This window comes from Pocillopora damicornis, chromosome 7 (assembly GCF_964200805.1).
Source record: "Pocillopora damicornis chromosome 7, jaPocDami1.2, whole genome shotgun sequence".
Lineage (NCBI taxonomy): Eukaryota > Metazoa > Cnidaria > Anthozoa > Scleractinia > Pocilloporidae > Pocillopora > Pocillopora damicornis.
The window spans coordinates 6426509-6447190 of NC_142676.1; the positions used below are offsets into that span (position 1 = coordinate 6426509).

Below are 20682 nucleotides of genomic sequence, written 5' to 3' on the forward strand. Positions count from 1 at the left end.
TTTGAGACGACCACGTAGCCTCAAGTGCCATTCAACTGTTCTCGTCCAATCGCCTCTCAGACTGGTATTTGATCAAATTCAAACTATTTCAATAGTTTTTCGGTTGTTTACGAAATTTGCAAAATTTCATAGGGAAAATTTTCTTCCAATAATTCGTAGCCTCAGCCAATACATAAGATCAAAAATTCTTGAAAGATCAAAAGGCTGGAAGATGGAGCGAAGGATTGGGCGTTAAGAATGAAGGAAACGAAATGAAATCGAAAAGAGCCAGTCCAACGGGTTTAAACTTACCTGAGCCCGTTAGAAGAATAATCAGCGCGCGTCTTTAACTTCGTGCACTTTTTTATCAGGGAACGAGGTCGTTCGCGAAATCCCGACACCACAGAAAACGGAAAGGTGCCCTTTGCCGTAAGAGACTGAGCAAGAGACTATTCAGGACATTTGTTTTGGAATTTCCGGTTCCGAGTGCCAGCTGAGCGTTGCCTAGCAACAGGAAAGTCTTGAAGTCGACAGGACCTAGGAATTTCAGAAATGGCTGCAGAATCAATTGGTGGGTTGCTCTATGGGTACAAAAATTCCGCTATAATACAACCAGAAAGAAACGATGTTGTGTGGGTAAACAAAAGACACGATCCTCTGGACCTAAGAAGTAACGCTCCTGTTCAGCGGTCAAAATTTATCAGCGGACCTCCAGACATGGCTGTCGACAATCATTGGAAACGCGAAACACAACCTTCGTTGAAGACTTTTTCACGGCATCTTGAAGAAGAAAAGTGGTATCCTTCTACTCAAGCAACTAGATGTGAAGAGTGGTCCACACTGAGACAGATGTTTCCTTCTAAAGGCGTTCCAGATCGAGTTATCTCTCCACGATGGGGAACTGGCTTACCTCTTGCGCCGAGGTTTCACCCAAAAAATCAACAGCGATTTCCACATATAAACAGCCCTATGACACGGTAGGTCCTGCATCCATTTTACTCTAAAATAATACTTAATTGTTAAGTGCTCTTAGTGATATCTAACACATTGTTATCACTTACTGTTCGATGGAGTAAAAAAAGAACGGGCTAATTGCGAAAGTAAACGAAATGAACGAGGCTTTGTTTACGTCTAGCGTTTGTCAAGTTCTCAAGTAATTACAACTTAGGTGGTCATTGTTAAATCTAAATACAGGACATGAATACTGCGTTAACGAGTGAAGCTAACCCTGGGTATAGATTTGATTTGCACAAAAAGCGTTTGGGTTCTAGAAATTCCGAAGTTTAACAAAAGCTGTAAGCATTCGTCGAAACAGCGGTGCATATTAACAAGGCCGTGGTGCGCTTGCATGCACAAGCCTTTCATTTATCGCCCAGTTTTGAGCAAGTCCTTACTTAAAAAGTTCCCTAGTTCATTATGCCTTGTTTCTTTACCCCTCTTACTGAAATATACTACTTCAAGCTGGACGGATAGAGCTGTGGATCGATTTTAAATGCTTAATTATAAATTTGATAGCTTGGTAATTCCTTAGCTTGACAGACAACCACAGACAAGAGGGATTGGGACTTGCACCTCTTAGGGGATGAGACGGGGTCTTAAGTCCGGACCAAAAAAAGTCAATTTTACTGTTTCGAATGATAAGTTCTTGAGTGGGCAGATAGTGGAAAGGGATGAGTAAGAGGTAACACAAAAGCATCAACTGGAAACAACAGTCGCATGTGTTGTGGCTTTCTGGTGGTTCACAACTTTGAAGCACATTTTAAATTTTGTCATGAGGGCAAGTTATTTTCAGGCTTTGTACAAACATCACACTTTTCGTGAGCTGCACTTAATTGAAATTTGGACTGTCCCAAATAAAGAAAAGAAAATGTGCCTGTTCACAGAAAATAGCTTCAATATGTTGTAACACACGCCCTTTGTTTGGCACATGGTATTGTTGATCCTAGTCCATACTAGCAGGAAGAACAGCTAAACTGCTCCAAACTGAAGTGTTCCTTCTCAACTGATTCTGATAAGATCCTTAAAAGTACCTTCTCCATACTTCTTCAAGGTAATAAAATCAGCCAGTAATGTGCACCTGGTTCAGCTCATAAAGACTCTGGAATCAGAACCAAGTCTTTGTGTGAACTGTTCCACAGCCCTTGGAGGACTTGAGGGGGAAAATGGCTTGCAGTGTAGTTGGAAGTAACATTATTATTTTTTCTTACAGATATGTAGATGACATGCATCTCACAAACAGGCTCTTCAAGCTACACTGAGGCATAAGCTGATTTACCTGTACTTGAAAACAGTTAAAATGTTGGTGACTAGCTGTTCCTCTAGTAAAAAACAGTATCTAATGGCAATGTCTGGAGTGACTGAAATAATTTACACAACTAACTTATAACAAGAAAGTTTTATTTGATATTTTTCATTCCATTGTTTGTAATAGGCATGTTTTTTCACACAAAATGTAATAAAATACTAAAAAATCAAGTTCACCTAGGACTTAAACATTATTTAGCAAGGCAACGTGTAATTGTAGCTTTACCCTCACCACCTGAACCACTGAGTTTCTGGAAACAGATTTCAGCAAACTATTTGTAGTATGGAGGCATTTGATGGAAATTGTGCCATTCTAATGCAGGTACAATGAAAAACCTTGTTTCTCAAATAAAACTGAAACTCTACAGAATTAGTCAATCACAATGAAGAACTTTCTTCTCATGAGTTTTCACAAAGAGTCAAACTTGCCTACTTTCTGGACAAAGGCCACAAGCAAAGTTAAGCAATTTTGAGCACCTTTATAATAATGCCCAAAAAAGCTAGGCTATTTCTGCCTAGAGCCTTCTCAGTTAACAAAATGACAAATGTGTAGGCACCCCTTTAATATCAAGGTCCTTTGAAACAAGATCCTTTTTTGACCCTTTTTACTCATGATCTGAATGCAAACAACCCAGATGAATGATCATTACTAGAATCATAGTATCACCATTTGCTGCTTACTTAACCCCTTAACTCCCATGAGTGACCAAGACAGAATTTCTCCTTACAATATCAGTGCAATATCAACCAGATAAGTGATGAGAATAAAGAAAACTATCAATTTGGGGACAATTAGTTGATCCAATACTAAATTCTCTGAACTAACAATATAAGAATTGTATGGTTGACAGAAAGGAGAATTACAAATTTGGTCAGGGAGTTAAAGAGTTAAGATATGTTGATCCATCAAAACATACAGGGGAAAAACATGCACAATAGTAAAAAGAAATTAATAAATAAAACAACAACAGTATCTAACCAGTTCTTTTTATTTCCAAGTATCACTAGTTTGACAGCCCATGGCTAATCCAGAGTAGTATCATCTCTGTTCTCAGCTTACAGTAACTGATAAGTACAAAATACACATACAGGTACATGCGGTAATAATAAAAAAATGTATGCAAAAGGTCTCGTTAGAGTCAATTTTTATCTCCATCAGTCAAGAATTCTAAAATTTCATATATTTATGTCCTTGTTTTAAGGCAGAAAAAAATGACATGTCAATCAGGTCCTCCAACCAAAAATAAACAGGTACCTTTGGCTAAATAAAAAACAAAATGGCTTGAAAAAACTAAATAACTATTTTCTTTACATTTGAACAGGTGTAGATTCAACTTTTTCAAAATGAATTCCAAAATTTTACTGCCAGATCAAACCCTTTTATCACCCTCTTGGTGATATTCCTTCCTTTTTTAAACCCCTGTGGTAATGCTACAAAAATGAAAGTCATTTATATAATGCACACAGAGATTTAGCGAGTTCTACCTGTTGTGCAGGGTTTTGCTGTTTGCTTCAACCGTAGTAAACACCTGATTGACAGGACAATGCAAGTCACCTTTAAAACTTGGTATTCAAAACTGTTTACATTCCCACATGTACCTAATTCAGAACATACAGAACTCCATGTACACAAATACAACAAGAAACGAGAAATACTTAACAGTAATATTTTGAAACTAATACAACTTTTACCTGTGTCCCTCAAATGAAAATACTTACTAAACCTTGAGGGACTTTACTTACACTTAACTCACACCCCAAACAAAGACACTTGACTCCAGTGGGTGCAAGGAGTGGCAAGTATCCTCTACAGTGCATTCATCCAGCACTAATCAAAAAATTTTTAAGAAAAAAGTTAGATTTAAGATATATAAAATATTACATGACTGCTTGTGGCTGCGAAGTTTAATTTTGGGTATTGATTATTGGCCATATAAGCTGCACCATTTCTTCCACAAGCAGAAATGAAATGTTCTGTTTATTACACCAATACAAATCATATGTACATATCTAACCATACATTTTCAACAAAAATCTACTTCAATTTCTGTCATAAAACAACTTCTCTTGTAAAATTACTTCATTTCTCGCCAAAGATAAGGTTGATTTCAACCCACGGCGATGTTGATTTAAAAAATCCCTTCAAGAAAAGTGTAGCAGCTATTGTACTTCACCCAGTTACCATGATGACATTGTTATAATCTCATGTGAAGATATAAATGGTATGTTGAGAACCCCAGGTGAAGATATTGTGTTTTTCAAAAAATGAGAAACAACGTCATAATTTATAAAACAAACAAAACTTGAACATTAATTTAAGAAAATTAGGTAGTCTGTGATAACTAGGAAAAATAAATTTTCCATTCTCAAAACTGAAATATGAAAAATTAATTTATATTGCTTATGAAAATTGCCTGCCATGACACTCTTTTGTTTTGAGTCATTTGCAAAAATTTGTTGGTAAAAATTGAAAGCTTAAGTATCTTAAGATACTCTATGGGTTTTAGTTCAAACATCAGTATCACAATACTAACCTAGTATTATCAACATCAAAGTCCTGGAGAGAATGTTGAAACCTGCAAAGAAATGAAACTGAAGGAGATTTCTCTTATTGTTAGTGCTCATATCTGACAGAATCAAAGTGGACAGTTCTTATTTATAAAGGAAATATGTAATGTTATTGTGAGAAGGTTTTACCTGATACATTAAAAGCCTCTAGTTTAGGCAACGTTTCTTTGATTTATAATTTACTCGCACAACCCTTGTGCTAGTATCATTGATGCCTCACCATGCTCTGACAAATGACCTCATGATAGCCTAATGGGTTAAAATTAGAGTGGGTGCAGACTTCTTTAAATTCAACTCATCTACCAATTTTCAAGTAAAAACTGTGTCAGTGTCTACAATTTCATGTATGCTATATGCATTGAATTCCTTTGACCTGTTTCACCTCAGTTTATTGCACCATTGGCTTTCTTGCTGCATTCTGCACAGAACTCAAGTGATACTTTACCACTTTGGACATGAACACAAACCCCTGCATCAGTTGAACTGATTTTGTCACCTGAGCTCTCTTCTATTTTTCTCTTCTTGTTCCTTTTGTGATGCATATTGCAATCTTTCTCACCAGAATCTTCCACATGATCATTATATTTTCTTTTGTTTGTCTTACCATCACTACCTTCACTGTCCTGCAAGACACCACAGCTGATTGAAATACCAGGAGTGTTGGCAACGCTCCTCAAAATTGTTGCCAATTCACTTTGGTTTTGTATCACGCCTTTTAAGTAACGGATTTCATCCTGAAGACCCTCTATTTTATCATGAAGCTGAGTGCTGGCCTGCTTTAGCATTGCCTTGTCTCTTTTAAGAGTTTCTATGGTATCCTCCAGTTCCTGAATGTACTTTTTCTTTCTTTCCCGCTGTTGTTTTGCTTTCTCAGCCTGAGTTTTAGAGGTGGTCAGGGGTTTTTGTTTCTCCGCTGTCGAATTAGTGCTTTTCTTGAAAACTTCTTTACATTGTGCCACGGCCTTGGTTGATATTTCTTTGCTCTGAACAGAATGAAACTTTACAGTGTTTTTACCTGGATTCCTTTTCTTTAAACTCTCGTTCTCGTCGAGGTCATAGTTACATTTTCCTTCTTTATGATCAGATTTCTTCATCTTGGTCGACTTCCTGACAGAGTTCCTTTCCTTTATCACCACCTCTTCTTTTCCCTGCTTAGGTTTATCGGGTGTATCCTGAGTGAGCCCTGAATCCTCAAATGCATTAGCATCTAAGTCAATAGGATCAATATCCCATCCGAAGCCTCCACGTTCGCATTCAAAACTATCTCCTTCCATACTTTGTTCTTCCTCAGAATTCCATCCTTCATCATCGTTGAATTGCAAAAGATACTTCGTGAGGGGAAGATCGTCATCGTTTTCCATCCCTTTGCACTTTGGGTTGGTCCAAATATCTTGAGTGAAACTCGGAATTCCGCCAAAAAAGTCGTCTTCGAAGTCAGGATCTTCGAACGCTGCGATGTTTGAGAATGTCTCGAATCCTGCATTTTGTAGAGGCGAATTAGACATTCTCGAAATTCTTCTTATTGGTCAATAGGTTTATAATATCACTGAGTAAATCAATGTGACTTACGTTTGAGTTTGGCGTCCAAGTAGGGTGAAAGAACTAAACTTTTCCAATGTACACTTCGTGAAGAACATCGATTTCTTTTAGGATTAGAACGTTGTGGGTACGTTTCTTTTGGTGATTCTGATTGGCTTACTATTGACACGTGAAGCTTCTACCCCAATCCTATCCCAGTCTGTCACGGTCATAGGCTTGTTGATAATGGCCCACAGTTTGCACTTAATTTTTCTCACATTATCATTATGTATTTCTACGCTATACAGTCAGTTACCAAAGAAAGAAAAATACTACGCTATTAAGGAGGATATTCCTCACATCAAATGTGAAACATGTCAAAAGGCGGTTAAGTATTTATATGGCAAAACCCATGATATGCGGACAGCTGAGGGGACATCAAAACCGAAAAGGGTATGTCTGACATTATATTTGCGCCAATTTTTTTGTCTTACTGCCGGTGCACTTTTGAAAAAGAAAATTATGATGGAATCGTGAGCCGCAGAAGCATTTCTTTTCCGCTAATGACCGATACATAGACATATTTTATGCCAACGTTGTGCATTTAAACATTTAAAATTCACACCAGTTTATTTGCATTTCCACACTGACACTCTCATTTGTTAGTCAAATACATGCCCAATATTCCATACCCAGCTCAAGGTGGATATTCTTTGTAAAATCTTTTTTAAATAAAACTTGTGGAGTAACTGCAGAATACCTAGCCATTTTGGTCCACCTCATTTACATGTGTCGGGAGGCTATGAAGATCGAAGCATACACAATAGACGCTATTCTTAATCAATGACATGTAAATGAATGGCAGGGTGTTCTGCAGTTTAGCCAAATTTTTGTTTTCACATCAACTTGAGAACTATTTTCTTGAATTTGAGAAAAAAAATTTCAATAGCTGTAATGTATTACATTTTTTTATTTCTGAGTCAATACTGCTTTTCACAGACATAATGAAAATGAACTTTGTTGTCATTGTGTGCAGCAGGGAGTCGTTGAGTTTATTAATAATTCCATCAGTTCTGTTATTTGATTATTTCTGTTTTGTTCAAATAATTTCTTCATGAATGATTTAACAAATCCAGATGTAGTCCATTGATATGTTTGAAGTCTTCTAAGGAGTGACCCAGTTAGATGAAGGAATGATGAATTTATTTATGAACTAACTAGAATTAGGGCCAAAGAGCCTGTTATATTTTCCTTCCTCAGTTTGAGTACCTGGATCCTTAAAATACATGTAAATTATCTCCCTCTTCTGTTGTTCAAAAGTGATGTTAATAATGTTAGATGTCTATTAAGAAAATATCCTGGAAAAAGATATTTGAGATCATCTAACTTCTTTTAACAGATAGAGGGGTTGATTGAAAATAACTTAAGAAATGTCTGTTCTGTTCTTTTTTTTTTTTAGCAAACGTTGCAATTCACAAGATCTGTGAGATATTGTCTTATTTTTTAAGATATCTATACTGATCAAGACCCAGCCAATTGTATTTTATTTGTTTTGGTTCAGCTCTGGAATTTTTTTAGTGGATGAGTATGTTCAACTTTAAGTAACTGTTTTTTTTACACTTTATTTTTTACTGAAATACTTTTTAAAATATATTTATTAATTAATTTTTTTGACAGATGTCTGTTATTGAAAATTTCACATTGAAGAAATTTTCAGACAAGAGGTATAAAATATTTATTAGTGAACGCTATCAGTCTTTGTTATTCTGTTTATTCTAGATTAGTAGGATGTCATGAAAAGGGAAAGGAAAAATGAAAAATCCAGAGATTCAACAGGGTTTTCCATCCTCTGTATGAATTGATTCTCAAATTTATGAATGAAGTTTAACATTGTGGTGTTGCATTTGATGCCTTGGAAAATTTACTAACTAAAGGTGGTTTACATTTTTTTTATTTTTGTCAGTGTCAGCTTGATCATCATAAAGTTTGAAATTAGAAAAACTTGTCTTCCTTAAAACTAATGAATAGGAAGAGATAAGGCTAACTGTTGAAGTTGAAAAATTTGTGATGACTATGTTTGACAGAAAGACAAGGAGATTAAGATTTTAGTTCAGCAAGAACATATTTGAATTTTAGGCATTGCTTTTTTAGTCTTCTGAGTAATGTCTGGTAGCTGATTTATTTTTTTCTAATCTTACCATTTTTCAATTAGTAAACATTAGTTAAAAAATGAATCCTTTGCTTTAAAAACTTCCATTTGGTTTTCATCCCTTTTTGCCAAAAAAAAGAATGTCCTCTGACCCTTAAAAAAAATCCCAAAATTGCATATTTCAAACTCAGTTGAACCTTTGATGTACCTGTTACTCTGAATTTTGATTGTTTGCATCTGGGTCACTTTTATTCCTGGGTACCCCCCTGGATTTCAATAACATTTAGAGAACACCCAGTTGTAAGAAGACATTCAGCAGACATTATCTCAATGAGCTTGTATTCTTGTATAGCTTGACAAGAAATTTTAGGTTCATTTTACTGACTGAATCACTTCTGAAGATTACATTTCTTTATATTTCTGATAACTTATTATCTAGCATGTTATGTGTTACTCCATGTACCAAAACTGATCATGTCTCACGGTTTGGCCACAAATCTCTCTGCCATGTTTGGTGTTAACAATTAACGACTGGTAAGTTTAAGCAATCCACTTAATAATTAGTATCCTGCAGGTGCCCTGTACAAAGGAGACACCAGTAATTTTCGTTGGTTTACTGCTTGATACAGGCGTCACTGTATTTAAAATTAATTTTTTTGATTGATAGCTTGAAGAAGATAAAGTAATTGAGCTTGTGGAGAAATCCTGCAATCCAGAGAAAGAGGAGGGAAGTTGGATTTCAAAAATAGACCTTGTGGAAAAGGATGGAGAGTTAAGACTTTCTGAGCAAACTGATGTTGGAAAATGCAAAAGAGAATGTCAGACTGTTTCAAAGGCTTGTGAGGAGTCTGTTGGAGATGTCGACACAGATCTGGCAGAATTGCTATGGAAAGACAAATTAACTTTATCTAGACTGATCAATGAAGTTTGCTACTCCATGTCAAGTGTATGCAAAGGAAAGAAACCAAAGCTGAAGGCTGGAGAAAGAAAAGTTGATGAAGAGTTTCATGTGATGACTGAAGATGAAAAGAAAGCAGATGAAGTTCTAAAACAAATGAGGCAAGGAGTTTTTAAAGATTTGATACCAGAGTGTTGTGCCAATATTGATTATTTGCTATATTTTAGGATGTTATTATAGTCAGAGATATTTCAGCAGTCTAGGAATGTTAAAAAACTCACTGGTTTATCACTGGTAGATAAAGGAAAAGCAAATTAGAGAAAGCAGATTTCCAACCCCAACTTGTTCAATTAATAAATAATTGAATGAATTTTGTAGAAATGTAAAAGATAAATTATTATCACTTTGTCAGGCATTTGGCACATTTTACGGGCTTAAATAGAGATTGTGGTATTTCAGCTCCCTCTCACACTTGCATGATTGTATAGACTGTTTTGTTGTCCCTTTTCCAGTTTATATTTTCCTTATGTCCTCCATTGTTGGCAGTAGTAATAAAGTTTGTGTGGTTGGGCAGAAATAGGTTTTGAACCCTTTTCATAGTTATTTAAACCCTTACCTAGCAGCCCAAAATAAAAGCTACTCTGACTCGGGCCCAAAACATGCAAAACATATTTATTTTTGCAAACATGAACAATATTGTTCTATTCCTTCTTTTTTTTCCTCAGGGGAATGCCTGGAATGCCAGGCATGGAGATGTACTCCAGGGAGGACATAGAAAAGATGAGGGACCAGCTTGGTGATCACAGAAAAGAAAATGATGAGAGTGAAGAAGTGTTGGACAGTGAAGGAAACCTTTTTCATGGAGAAGGAGTTAGCTTCCTGCAAACAGTTATGAATGGACTATCATGGCTCTGGTCCTGGCTAAAGAACCTCTTTGGTTTCAGAAATAGCTTGTCAGGAGAATTATGACATCACAGCATATTGTTTAGGGGTTGTGATATTAGAGCAAACATCTTTGTCAAACCTGATTTGTTTAAGCTAGGAAATTTGGAAAAATATATTTAGCACTCAAAGCTCTAAAAGTTTTGGTGGCTATAGTAGGAAAAAGTAATTTTGGGAACTAAATTTTTTGTAAAAGTGGTTAATTTTGCAGGTGATTCAGGTGATATGAGTGCGCATCCTAAATTGATGGCCAGCCAAATTGCCAGTGGTCTTGATTGTTTCAAAGAAAAGTGATCTGGTCCTTGGTATTAAGTACAGGTAATTCATGTGATACTGCACCAATTGTCCTTTGCCATTCATCACTCTCCCTGCCTAAACTCTTATTTCTGGAGGCCACTTTCTAAGTTAAAGTTTTCAAATAGTGACTATCAAGAAAAGTTGAGCTTGGAGCCCTGATGTTAGATGTAAGAGGTTGAAATGTAGTAGTGATAGTAAAATTATTATTAGTTCGTAAGTTGGAATGAGGTGGTCACCATTGCCACTGAAAATTGTAAACAGAATTGTAATAATAGTTGCTAAATAGGCAATAAACTTTAAATATATTCAATTTTCCTCCTCTAAAAATCTCTTTAGACATGAAACATCCATCATTTTTGTTGCATTTTCATCCACTTGATTTATTGGTAGTTGTTAAAGAATAGGAATATGTGTAAGCATGGATGCATCTTAAAACTCTGCATTGTTGTATTCTATACTGAGCTAAAAAATTTAGGAATTGAGTTTTAAACAGTCAAACTGTTTCATGTTGTGACTGATTCAGAAACATCTAATTCCTACCGTGTTTCCCTCTTGAAAATGCTTGTTTATGGGATTTCCATATTCTTTTGGATCACCATCTAGAATGTAAGCAAAGCAGGAGCCAAATAGGATCAAACAAAAGGGGGACACCAGAGGGTGGGGCTCTGCATTGCTCTTGCACTTCACATTCATTCTTAGGAGCATGTGTCAAGATTCCTCTCGTAGAGAAATTTGAAATGTAATGGTAGTGGAGATGCTGAGTGTGACCTATATCTGTTAGGTCACTGATAAGTTTTAATTTCCAAAAATATATACTGTTAGGTTTTGTGGAAGGACTTGCTAAGGAATGCTGAAAAACCATGTAGAAAATTTTTATTGAAATGCAAGCTATGTATGTGATTCAGGGGTGATACTGTAAGAAGAAATTAGAAGCTAGTCACCCTTAGGGGCTAAAGGATTGAGGTGTCATAGGGTATCAAAAAATGGGCACAGAATTATTCAGCCAAAATTTGTTGACCTTGGCTGTCTTTTTTTTTTCTCCTATTACAGAACTTGACACTATCCTTGACACTTATCCTAGCCTGTCAGTTCATTTCATGAAAGCCCTTGATCCTTTCTTCAAGCAGAATTTATCTGTACAACCAATTGTAAAAATGTTGAGACACTGTGTACAAAATGTGTTTGTGGACTTCCTAGGATGACACAAGAAATTTTTTGCAAAAAAAAAAAAAAAAAAAATGGTCCCCCTTCCCTGATTAAAAGTTGTTCATCTAATTCTTGTACATGATACTGCGTAAGTAGCCAGGATTATTTCAAAAGCAGGGTTTCATGGGGTAGGGGTTACATGTAGAGATTATGTTACATGGCAAGGTGATCAATTTTCTCTTGTAAGCTACATGTCTCAACTTTTGCAACTAGTTGTTACTAGCCTTTGATACTGTGTGTAGACACTTTGCCTGGTCTCATTGTACCTCATTGTACCTATTTCTATCAAGGTTGGGATTTAAAGTGGAATCCAGGAGTCCCTTCCTTAGTTTACCTTTCCAAATTTGAATTGGATAATTTGCAGTAGAAGAAAAATAGGTAAGGCATACATAAATTGTTTTTTTGTTGAAAGAAGAAGAAAAAAAACTATTCACATCGATTGTGCAACGCTTTTTCTTTTTCGGTGATTATTGAAATTCATCGTAAATGAAATAACTGCAAGCTCTCCGTGAATTTCCCCACTTACCCCTCCCTCCTAAAATTTTGTAAATGGAAAACCTTGAGCCCGCAACAGTAACTCCAGTGGATTGCTTAGTACTTGTTATTTACGTTGTGTAAATTATTGCACATTTTACGTCGTGTGCTGCATGGTGTATCGCATGTGCATTTGATACTTAGTGATCATGAAATCGGCGTTAAAATGGCCGTTACAGATGGCAGTTATGGACAAACTATCCTGGAGATTACAAAGTACTTTCCTTATTGGCTTGATCGGTCTCTCAAGTAAAATATTTCTAGGTGAGTGTTGGCAGAGAGTTGTCCGGTCGCCTTTAAAGAAGACTTAGGCGTTTCGTTAGTGTCAAACTCATTGAATTTTATCCATCGTATCAAAATCAACAGGTCTTAAAGATGTGAAATGACCAACACTATTGATTTATAGAAATCTGAACTCAGAATTATGCCCGAAAAGTAAGCTTAAGTGAACTAAATATAAATATTGGGAAGCCTCTAGATTATTCGGCCATCGAAAGTCATGCATAGATGTGCAGCTTTCTTGTCATATTGCTCTCTTCAAAAACGTGCATGATACAGGTACATATAATATACTCTCGGCGTGAAAAATATACCATTTATATAAATGTGTATTTAAAACTTTGTAGACTAATATTTGTTTGCAGATGATTTGACAGCCTCGTGTTTTTTCCTTTTTTGTAGAATGGTTTAACTCAGTTAGAAAGTACAATTTCGATGTTTTGGAGAGGAATGCTAAAGACAGACCAGATGGGGTTCCATTAGTTACAGTGTGTAACCATACATCTTGTCTTGATGATCCATGCTTGTGGGGTAAGTAGTCACATCATTTGAGGGTTTGTAGTTGAATCTCTTATAAGCCAAGTAATACCCTCTATTAAATATATTTGTACAGAGTATGCCCCTTGATGAAAGTAAGAAGAGCAATCTATTTGTAAAAGGTCTTGCACCTAACTTTCATGTTTCTTTATGTAGGACTTTTACAACTAAAAAGTGTTCTTAACCCAAGCAAACAGATTCGATGGTGAGTGTTCCAAATAGTTGACATCTCAATTTCTTAGGGTCTGCCAGAGTTGGTATACTTGAGACAAGAGTTGCCTAATGGTTACTGCAGTGAACTTGAAACATGCTTAAGTGGGAGCCCCAACATTGTGATTGTGTTGTGTTCTGGAGAGAGACTCTTTACTCTCACAATGGCTCCACCCGCCAGGAGTATAATCTGATGGCAGAAAACTGTCATAGATACTAAAGAAAAGCTAGAGGAGGGAGGGTTAATTGTGATGTATTGGGAAGAGTAGACATACTCCTTGGCAATGTTATGCAACAGGAAATGGTTATGACTTCACTTTTGTCCACATAATCTTCTTAGTATTGAACAGTATTTAGGCGTAGTTTACTGACAGAAGCACTCTGTGTTCCTCAGGACTCTTGGTGCTCAAGAACTTCTATTTTCAACTCCTTTCCGTACCTTCTTGTTTAGCAGAGCAAAGGTATGATGATGAAAGTGAATGGCTTAAGTCACTTATAATCTATATGACATGTATAGAATTTAATAGCTTGAGGCCAGATCTGTTACTTTTTAGACAAAAAGAAGGCATATAAACCTGTATAACAGATAGCATGTGTGAAGCAAAATACTCTTCATGCACTCTAAGTTGGATTTGTGTAGCGGCTTTATCTGTTAGTTTGATCAAATATTCTCCACTCTGAGCTCAGCAGTTTGATAGACCAAGACCACATCACAATACCAGAACACAAAGCTCTCAGGGACTCTTGGTGACTAGTGTGTGGGTTCTTTAGTGTTCCCTGTAAACCCCATGGTATTGTAGGTAAAGGAGAAGAGCCTACATACTTTTTTTGTTTTTTGATAAGACCATCAATAGTGTCTTTTAGAAACAAATGTACATGTAAAGAGTGTTAAATCTCCTTAATTATTTTTATGACTCTAGGTGTTAGTCTAGTCAGAGGCTCGAACCCTCAATCAGCAGTCTGTTAACCTAGAAGTTATTTTTATTTATTTATTTTTCACTTATTTTTGTCTACTACTAGGCAATTCCTGTCATCAGAGGTAAGCCATTCCTTCACTTTGATGGTTGTTCAAAATTTCACATGTTAAGTTTGCTTTTCTTTATGGGCATTTAGTTCAATGTTATAAGTACTTTGCACTTAAGATCAAACTTTCCAAGTTTGATCTGAGTGGTTAGAATTTAAAGGTATATCAGACAAACCTTGTGACAGTCCAAATACTACTTTGGGTAGTGATTGATGGTACTGATGAGTTTCCAGGGTAGTATGGCAAAATTCAAGAAAGTTCTGTCAGTCATTTAACCTGCCTAGATGAGGCGCAGAGGTCTAACTTAAAGTATTATTATCCATCAGGTGATGGTATTTTTCAGAAAGGCATGGATGTTGCTATCGAACAATTGAATAAAGGAGAATGGATTCATGTTTTTCCTGAAGGTAACCAATTAATGCTAAAGAGCTTATAATTTAGGAATCTTAGTAGAGTTATCAGAAAATCGAATTTTTCTTACTTGTGATATCAAAGATTGATTAAAACACAATAGTTGGTATGCATGTAAGCAGGGATTTCAATAAAAGCCAGTTACCAGTGGTGTTCAGCTGCCTGTAAGACTACTACTATGGAAAAGAGGGTTAGTTCTTTGGACAAATTCATGTCAGTAGTACCATTAGTTGTGTTTGTGTTTGGAGAACAGTGTGGAGAACAATTTTGTATGCTGCTATTATTGCTTAACCCTCTACCTTCCTTGAGTGACCAAGACAGAATTTCTCCTTACAACATCAATACAATTATATTAAACAGATAAGTGATGAGAATAAAGAAAAACATCAATTTGGGGATAATTTGTTGATCCAATACTAAATTCTCTGAACTAAAATTATAAGAATTGTATGGTTGACAGTGAGGAGAATGACAAATTTGATCTGGGAGTTAAAGGGTTAAGGGATAGAGTCACCATTTATCACACCATTTACTATCCAAGCTTTTTTTTTCTTTCAAGCAAAGTTTTAAGCCTGAATTGTCAACTAGTGTCAGTGATTTTCCTTTAAACTGTCATTTAGAGGTTGTTGACCTTTACTGACTGAGTTGTTTCAATGTGATACTTGTTTTTAACTTGTAAGTAATATCTTCATTCCTTCATTCATTTTAGGTGCTGTTAATATAAATGATTCTATCAAGAGACTTAAATGGGGTAGGTGCATGTATCTGTAAGACATTTGTTTAGTGTTGGGATTGAATGGTCTGCAAATATTTTGAGTTACGTGGGAAATATTGATCCAGCTTTTTAGATCCCTGAGAAACATTCTCTCACCCCATTTTCTATCAGCTTTCTTTCTTAAATCTTTTACTCCTGACCAGTAATGAGAGTTTATTCTGTCAGGTGTTGGGCGGCTAATTGCAGAGGCACAAGTAACACCAATTGTGGTCCCATTCTGGCATGAAGGTAAAGTAAACTGTTGAAAACTTTGGAACTTATTTTGAAAGCCATGGTGATGGTGAAACGTACCCTTTGTTTATTCTCTTGAACATTTTGCCCTGGTGCAGTTTTTCAAAGACTCTATACCCCTATATTGGGTGAAATGTTACGGTGCACAGCTATACCAACTAGCAGAATGTGCCACTTGCTATGTTGTGAAAATATTCACAACTATCTTGTCTGTTTTTGTTGTAAGAAACAGCTCTGTACATTGCACCCTTTCACTTAGGTCAGTTGAGAATTTAGAAATATGGAATGCTTTTATGCTGCACTTCTCTAGAGTACTGTTGATTTTTTAAAAACTCATGTTCAGAAAATTACTTGTTTGTATCATTTTCTTTTCTTTTCTCTTTCTTTTTTTTCAAGACACTAATAACAATTTGTAGAATATGAACCTCTTGGGCTTTAAAACTTTAATTTGCAAAGGACCCTTCAGTGTTAACAGTGCTCCTTGTCTTTTTGTAGGAATGGATGATGTTTTACCTAATTATAGTCCCTACATTCCAAGAATAATGAAGGTTGGTTTCTATTTTGGTGTAGACTGACTGACTGACTGACAGACTGACAGACTGACTGACTGACTGATACCCTGACTGATCAATTTATTGATTGGTTGATTGATTGATGGCTTGACTGACTGAGTGACTGCCTGACTGATTAGCTAACTGACTTACTGGCTGACAGACTGACTGAGTAACTGCCTGACAGACTGGCCAACTGACTCACTGGCTAACAGAGTGATTGCCTGACTGACTGGTTTATTGATTTGCTGGCTGACAGACTGAATAAGCAACTGCCTGACTGATTGGTTCACTGATTTGCTGGCTGACAGACCAACTGAGTGACTGCTTGACTAATTGAGCAACTGACTTGCTGGGTGGCTGACAGACTGACCAAGAAACTGCGTGACTGATTGGTTAACTTAGTCGCTGGCTGACAGACTGACTAAGTGACTGACAGACTGATTGAGCTACTGACTTGCTGGCTGACAGACTGACTAAGTGACCGTCAGACTGATTGAGAAACTGACTTGCCGGCCGACAGACTGACTTAGTGACCGTCAGACTGATGAGAAACTGACTTGCCGGCTGACTGAGTGACTGACTCACTGAGGCAAGGAGGGACAAATTGATGGACTGACCCATTGGCTGACTGACAGACTGATTGACTGACGAACTGATTTTGGGATTTGCTTATTTAGCAACGTATTGACTGACAGAGTAAGTCATGATTGAGTTGATAATTAATTTAATTAATTGACTGATGGACCCACTGACTTACAAACTGACCAACCAACCAGTTGAATGAACAACTGTGTGGTTGATTAATTAATTGACTGGCTATAAAGATTAAAGGAATGTTTTCTCACGAGAGACCACTGGATCTGAGAATGAGCACTATTGATAGAAAAGTCTATGGTTAAGAAGTTTAGGTTTAAGCCCTGATTGTGTAGCATTCTTGGGTAAGACTCTCTAATCTTACACATCCACCCTTCGCCCAAGAGTATAATTAAGGAAACTTGCTTGGATAGTGGCTGCAAACGATGGAATGTCACCTCTTAACGGAGTAGCGATTGGATTCTTCTTGCTTAACATGCCGAAATATGCTTTCATCGCTTACCCTTCGGTAGTTACATTGTAGCTAAGCCTAAAAAATTTTACTTTTCACAATAGAGAGTCACAGTGCTCATAGGAGAACCAATGGAGTTCACGGAGACTGTAGAAGAGTACCGAAAAGCCAAGAAAACTGCGGTAAGTTTTCGAGTGAGATATTATCATTATTATCAGTTTTTTAGACGCCAAGTAATGCATGGGGTACCAACAAGCTTTCTACAATCCTTGCCAAGGACGGCAAGCTGCAAATTTTAAACCCCTTTCCAGTTTTGTGGAAACAGTCTACCATCCTCTCCATACAGTAAATGGTTTAACCCAGGGGTAACATGTAATAGTGTGGTTTGATCGTCCGGGTGAGGGTAGTCCTGAGAAGGACTGTTGTCGGTAGTGGTGACTGACGTTTTGACAACCTGAGCGGATGTCATCATCAAAGTTATTGGCTGTAAGAATTATAGTCTTTTACAGCCAACATCACGGCAAAACTGACCAATCAGTTTATACCAACCGGACTAAGAACATTCTATAGACAACAACAATTCACTTGATTCTGATGATGACTTCCGCTCAGGTTGTCGAAACGATAACAATCCTACTCAGGACTACACTCACCCGGACGATCAAACTACACTATTATGTTGAAATTTTTTCTTGTGGTCCAATTTTCTTGTTATGACATTTACAAGGGGTAGAGGGACAAATGGGAAGAAGTTTGTTCGTCCCAGTTAAGGTTCTAATGAGTCTGGGGTTCTGCTTCGGCATTACACCTCTTGGAGGAGTAAGGATGGTTCCTTCCTAACCCTAACCCTAAGCAACTCGCCTACGCTTTGGTCGACTCGCCTTCGTCTTTGGTTAACTCGCCGTCGTCCTTATTTGCAATGACACGCTATATTATATGAGGGTTGACCGTGGACATTGGCGACTTGTTCTTAGGTGTGTTGACACTAGGGCAAAGTGAACTTTTTAACTTTGGATTTATCTTTTTCTTGCAAATTTGAAAAGCTCATTGTTAAAAATATTTCTCTTCGTTCATTTCAGATGGAGACAAGAAAACACATCACTGATAAGATACAGGAGCGGTTTAAGGAGCTTAAGGAGGAAACACGGCTTCTGCACAGCAAATGGAGATAACCTCTTAGCCAATATTTTTAGATATTTGAAATGCGTTCGGTGCTAATTTATGTGACAATATTAACCCTTTAACTCCCATGATCTGATTGCTAATTCTCCCCTCTAGCTGCTACACATCTCCTTGTGAATTAGTTACGAGAAGTTGGTGTTGGACCAAGACAACTCCTACCTGATCCGCTCGAGTATTCTCATCACCTCTATTTACTGGATAATGTATGAATATAACTGGGAGAAGTTAAATGTTAATCACTTCTGGGAGTTTTAGAAGGGTTGAGGGGCCTCTGTCAATGTGACTCGCCGTAAAATTAAAAACAAAATCACGATGAAAATTGCTCCAGCTTGCAAACGTCTGCCACGTGCACGAAGTGCGTGCTATCCAAAAACGCTTTTTAGTGTCATTACAAATCCCTCTCTATGCTCGAATCATTGAGATTACATGTTCCTTATCTTTCCAGCGCAAAAAGGGACGGAAAACTGATAGCATGATGTTTCGGGGGACGATTTGTTTCTTCCGCTTTTCGGACTAAGGAAAAAAAAATGGAACGACTGATCGCTGTTTGCTTTGTCAGTGAAATAGACACATTTCTTTCCTAGTTTTTTTTTCCGCCCATTTGTAAATTCGGATTTCTTTGGAGGTAAAACACAGTATGATTATTTCAAGTTGTTAATTAAAGGAACAAAACTCATATGGCTTGTGGTAATATGATAAACGTCCCCTTTTCTGCCCATACGGGGTTTTTACCACTTCGAGCCAAACGTGCTTGGCTTACTGTCATATTTGACAAGATGGGGCGTTGTGGTCATCCAGAGGTATTAGAGGGTTACCTTTCTGTCTTACGACGCGTTGAACTCGCCAACAATACAACAGTACAGCTTTGTATTGATCTCGGGATACAAAGAGCTATGTTCTTTGGGCCATTCGAAGATTTCTTTACTTTGGGCAAAATAGAAAATCTAGATGAATTTACTGACTTTCTTAAAAGTACTTGGAGTCTCTTCTTTAGATATATGTGGAAATTCTTTTAAAGCACAAAACTATATTAAAAATACTTTTTAAAATACGTCTTTACTATTTAATCATGTCATCTCCAGAGTTGCCGTGTCAACCATGAACGTTGGCGAGTTCACTCTGGATACCAACGAGTTGACCAAAAATAAGACTAAGTGTGTCGGTGAGTTGCTAGGGATTTAGTTGTCACCGATTTGTCATGATGGATAATTTTTGATCGGGAACCACCTGGAATCCGATGTTCGATGTGAATTTCGAATATAGACCATAATTTGTGTGTTGCGTGGCAGTTATCGTTTCGTTTGCTAGGAAACGAAACAAATCAATTTTGGCTTCAAGGTCAGCTATTACTTGCTATTGGGGAAAATTGGACGATCGGTCGAAATGAAGTTTGAAGCTGTAGACTTGTGAACACACGATTTTGAAAGGTCGCAAAAAATACGTGAAACTAACACAAGAGGGAAGCAAATGTATCACATATGAAAAATTTTTGCTATAGTGATTTCAGATTAAATTGAGGCTATACTTTTGTGGAATATGCAAATTATTTTCTTTTCGCGGATGGTAATGTAAACATTTCGCAAAATTCATTGGCTTGTAACAAAATTTAGTCCTAGAGTCATCTTTAAAACCAGATGGCAGTCCCTAAAACAATAGCAGATGGTCGAGGTAAACACATTCATAACAGGAATAAGCTTGTTACATGTTAGTGGAGATTCGCGGAATGGAACATAGCAGTGGTATTTGAAGTAAAATTTGATTGCTGGTGAAACAGGTCGAACTTGAAGGATATCTGACAGGCGAAAGCAATTAACTTCAATTATCATCGCGGGGAGGAAAAAATTATATCGTTCGAAGTGGCTTCTTGTTGCCTTTGAGTAGCTAATTCTTAAGTGTTCTTTCTTCGCTCAGGTTTCCTGTGGATTGGTTTTCTAATTTGAGGTCTGAATTAGTGTGACTGGTGGGGGTCCAATCGCAAACGGCACAGTAAGCAAGCTTGCTAGGGGGTAGTGGGAGAAAAAAAATTTGGAAAAATATTA

General features: G+C 36.9%; 4 protein-coding genes across 6 annotated transcripts; 3 read left to right on the plus strand and 1 right to left on the minus strand.

The window, feature by feature from the left end:
• Positions 1-491: 491 nt before the first annotated feature.
• Positions 492-2459, plus strand: LOC113674448 (uncharacterized). Its single transcript, XM_027190924.2, has 2 exons — positions 492-956; positions 2189-2459. The coding sequence occupies exons 1-2, from the start codon at positions 532-534 to the stop codon at positions 2235-2237; spliced, it is 474 nt and encodes a 157-aa protein (XP_027046725.2). The 5' UTR covers positions 492-531; the 3' UTR covers positions 2238-2459.
• Positions 2460-3253: 794 nt separating this feature from the next.
• Positions 3254-6523, minus strand: LOC113674446 (uncharacterized). Of its 3 annotated transcripts, XR_016188547.1 has the most exons (3): positions 6421-6523; positions 4818-6328; positions 3254-4111 (listed from the first exon to the last, which is right to left on the minus strand). XR_016188547.1 is itself a non-coding variant. In XM_089212772.1 (2 exons), exon 2 carries the CDS (start codon positions 6210-6212, stop codon positions 5235-5237), a length of 978 nt encoding a protein of 325 aa, XP_089068898.1. In that variant the 5' UTR covers positions 6213-6328; positions 6421-6523; the 3' UTR covers positions 3254-5234. The 3 variants fall into 3 exon arrangements, 1 of the variants encoding a protein (XP_089068898.1); XR_016188546.1 differs by having other exon boundaries at positions 4818-6496; XM_089212772.1 differs by having other exon boundaries at positions 3254-6328.
• Positions 6524-6600: 77 nt separating this feature from the next.
• On the plus strand, positions 6601-10965 carry LOC149042271 (uncharacterized). The gene is made up of 3 exons (XM_089212775.1): positions 6601-6822; positions 9186-9577; positions 10142-10965. Exons 1-3 carry the CDS (start codon positions 6616-6618, stop codon positions 10383-10385), a joined length of 843 nt encoding a protein of 280 aa, XP_089068901.1. The 5' UTR covers positions 6601-6615; the 3' UTR covers positions 10386-10965.
• Positions 10966-12430: 1465 nt separating this feature from the next.
• LOC113674444 (tafazzin) lies at positions 12431-19694 on the plus strand. Its single transcript, XM_027190921.2, has 11 exons — positions 12431-12659; positions 13077-13205; positions 13368-13416; positions 13816-13882; positions 14442-14460; positions 14772-14852; positions 15566-15607; positions 15797-15859; positions 16358-16410; positions 17566-17643; positions 18541-19694. The coding sequence occupies exons 1-11, from the start codon at positions 12545-12547 to the stop codon at positions 18631-18633; spliced, it is 789 nt and encodes a 262-aa protein (XP_027046722.2). The 5' UTR covers positions 12431-12544; the 3' UTR covers positions 18634-19694.
• Positions 19695-20682: the final 988 nt, after the last annotated feature.

Bases quoted from the DNA above. Each gene is read 5' to 3' on its own strand.
- LOC113674446 (XM_089212772.1), bottom strand. From the start codon at position 6,212: ATGGAAAACGATGACGATCTTCCCCTCACGAAGTATCTTTTGCAATTC.
- LOC113674448 (XM_027190924.2), top strand. From the start codon at position 532: ATGGCTGCAGAATCAATTGGTGGGTTGCTCTATGGGTACAAAAATTCC. The intron at 957-2,188 runs GTAGGTCCTGCA...TTTTTCTTACAG, and splicing joins ATAAACAGCCCTATGACACG to ATATGTAGATGACATGCATC.
- LOC149042271 (XM_089212775.1), top strand. From the start codon at position 6,616: ATGGCCCACAGTTTGCACTTAATTTTTCTCACATTATCATTATGTATT. The intron at 6,823-9,185 runs GTATGTCTGACA...TTTGATTGATAG, and splicing joins GGACATCAAAACCGAAAAGG to CTTGAAGAAGATAAAGTAAT. The intron at 9,578-10,141 runs GCAAGGAGTTTT...TTTTTTCCTCAG, and splicing joins GAAGTTCTAAAACAAATGAG to GGGAATGCCTGGAATGCCAG.
- LOC113674444 (XM_027190921.2), top strand. From the start codon at position 12,545: ATGAAATCGGCGTTAAAATGGCCGTTACAGATGGCAGTTATGGACAAA. The intron at 13,417-13,815 runs GTGAGTGTTCCA...TGTGTTCCTCAG, and splicing joins CCAAGCAAACAGATTCGATG to GACTCTTGGTGCTCAAGAAC. The intron at 14,853-15,565 runs GTAACCAATTAA...CATTCATTTTAG, and splicing joins GATTCATGTTTTTCCTGAAG to GTGCTGTTAATATAAATGAT.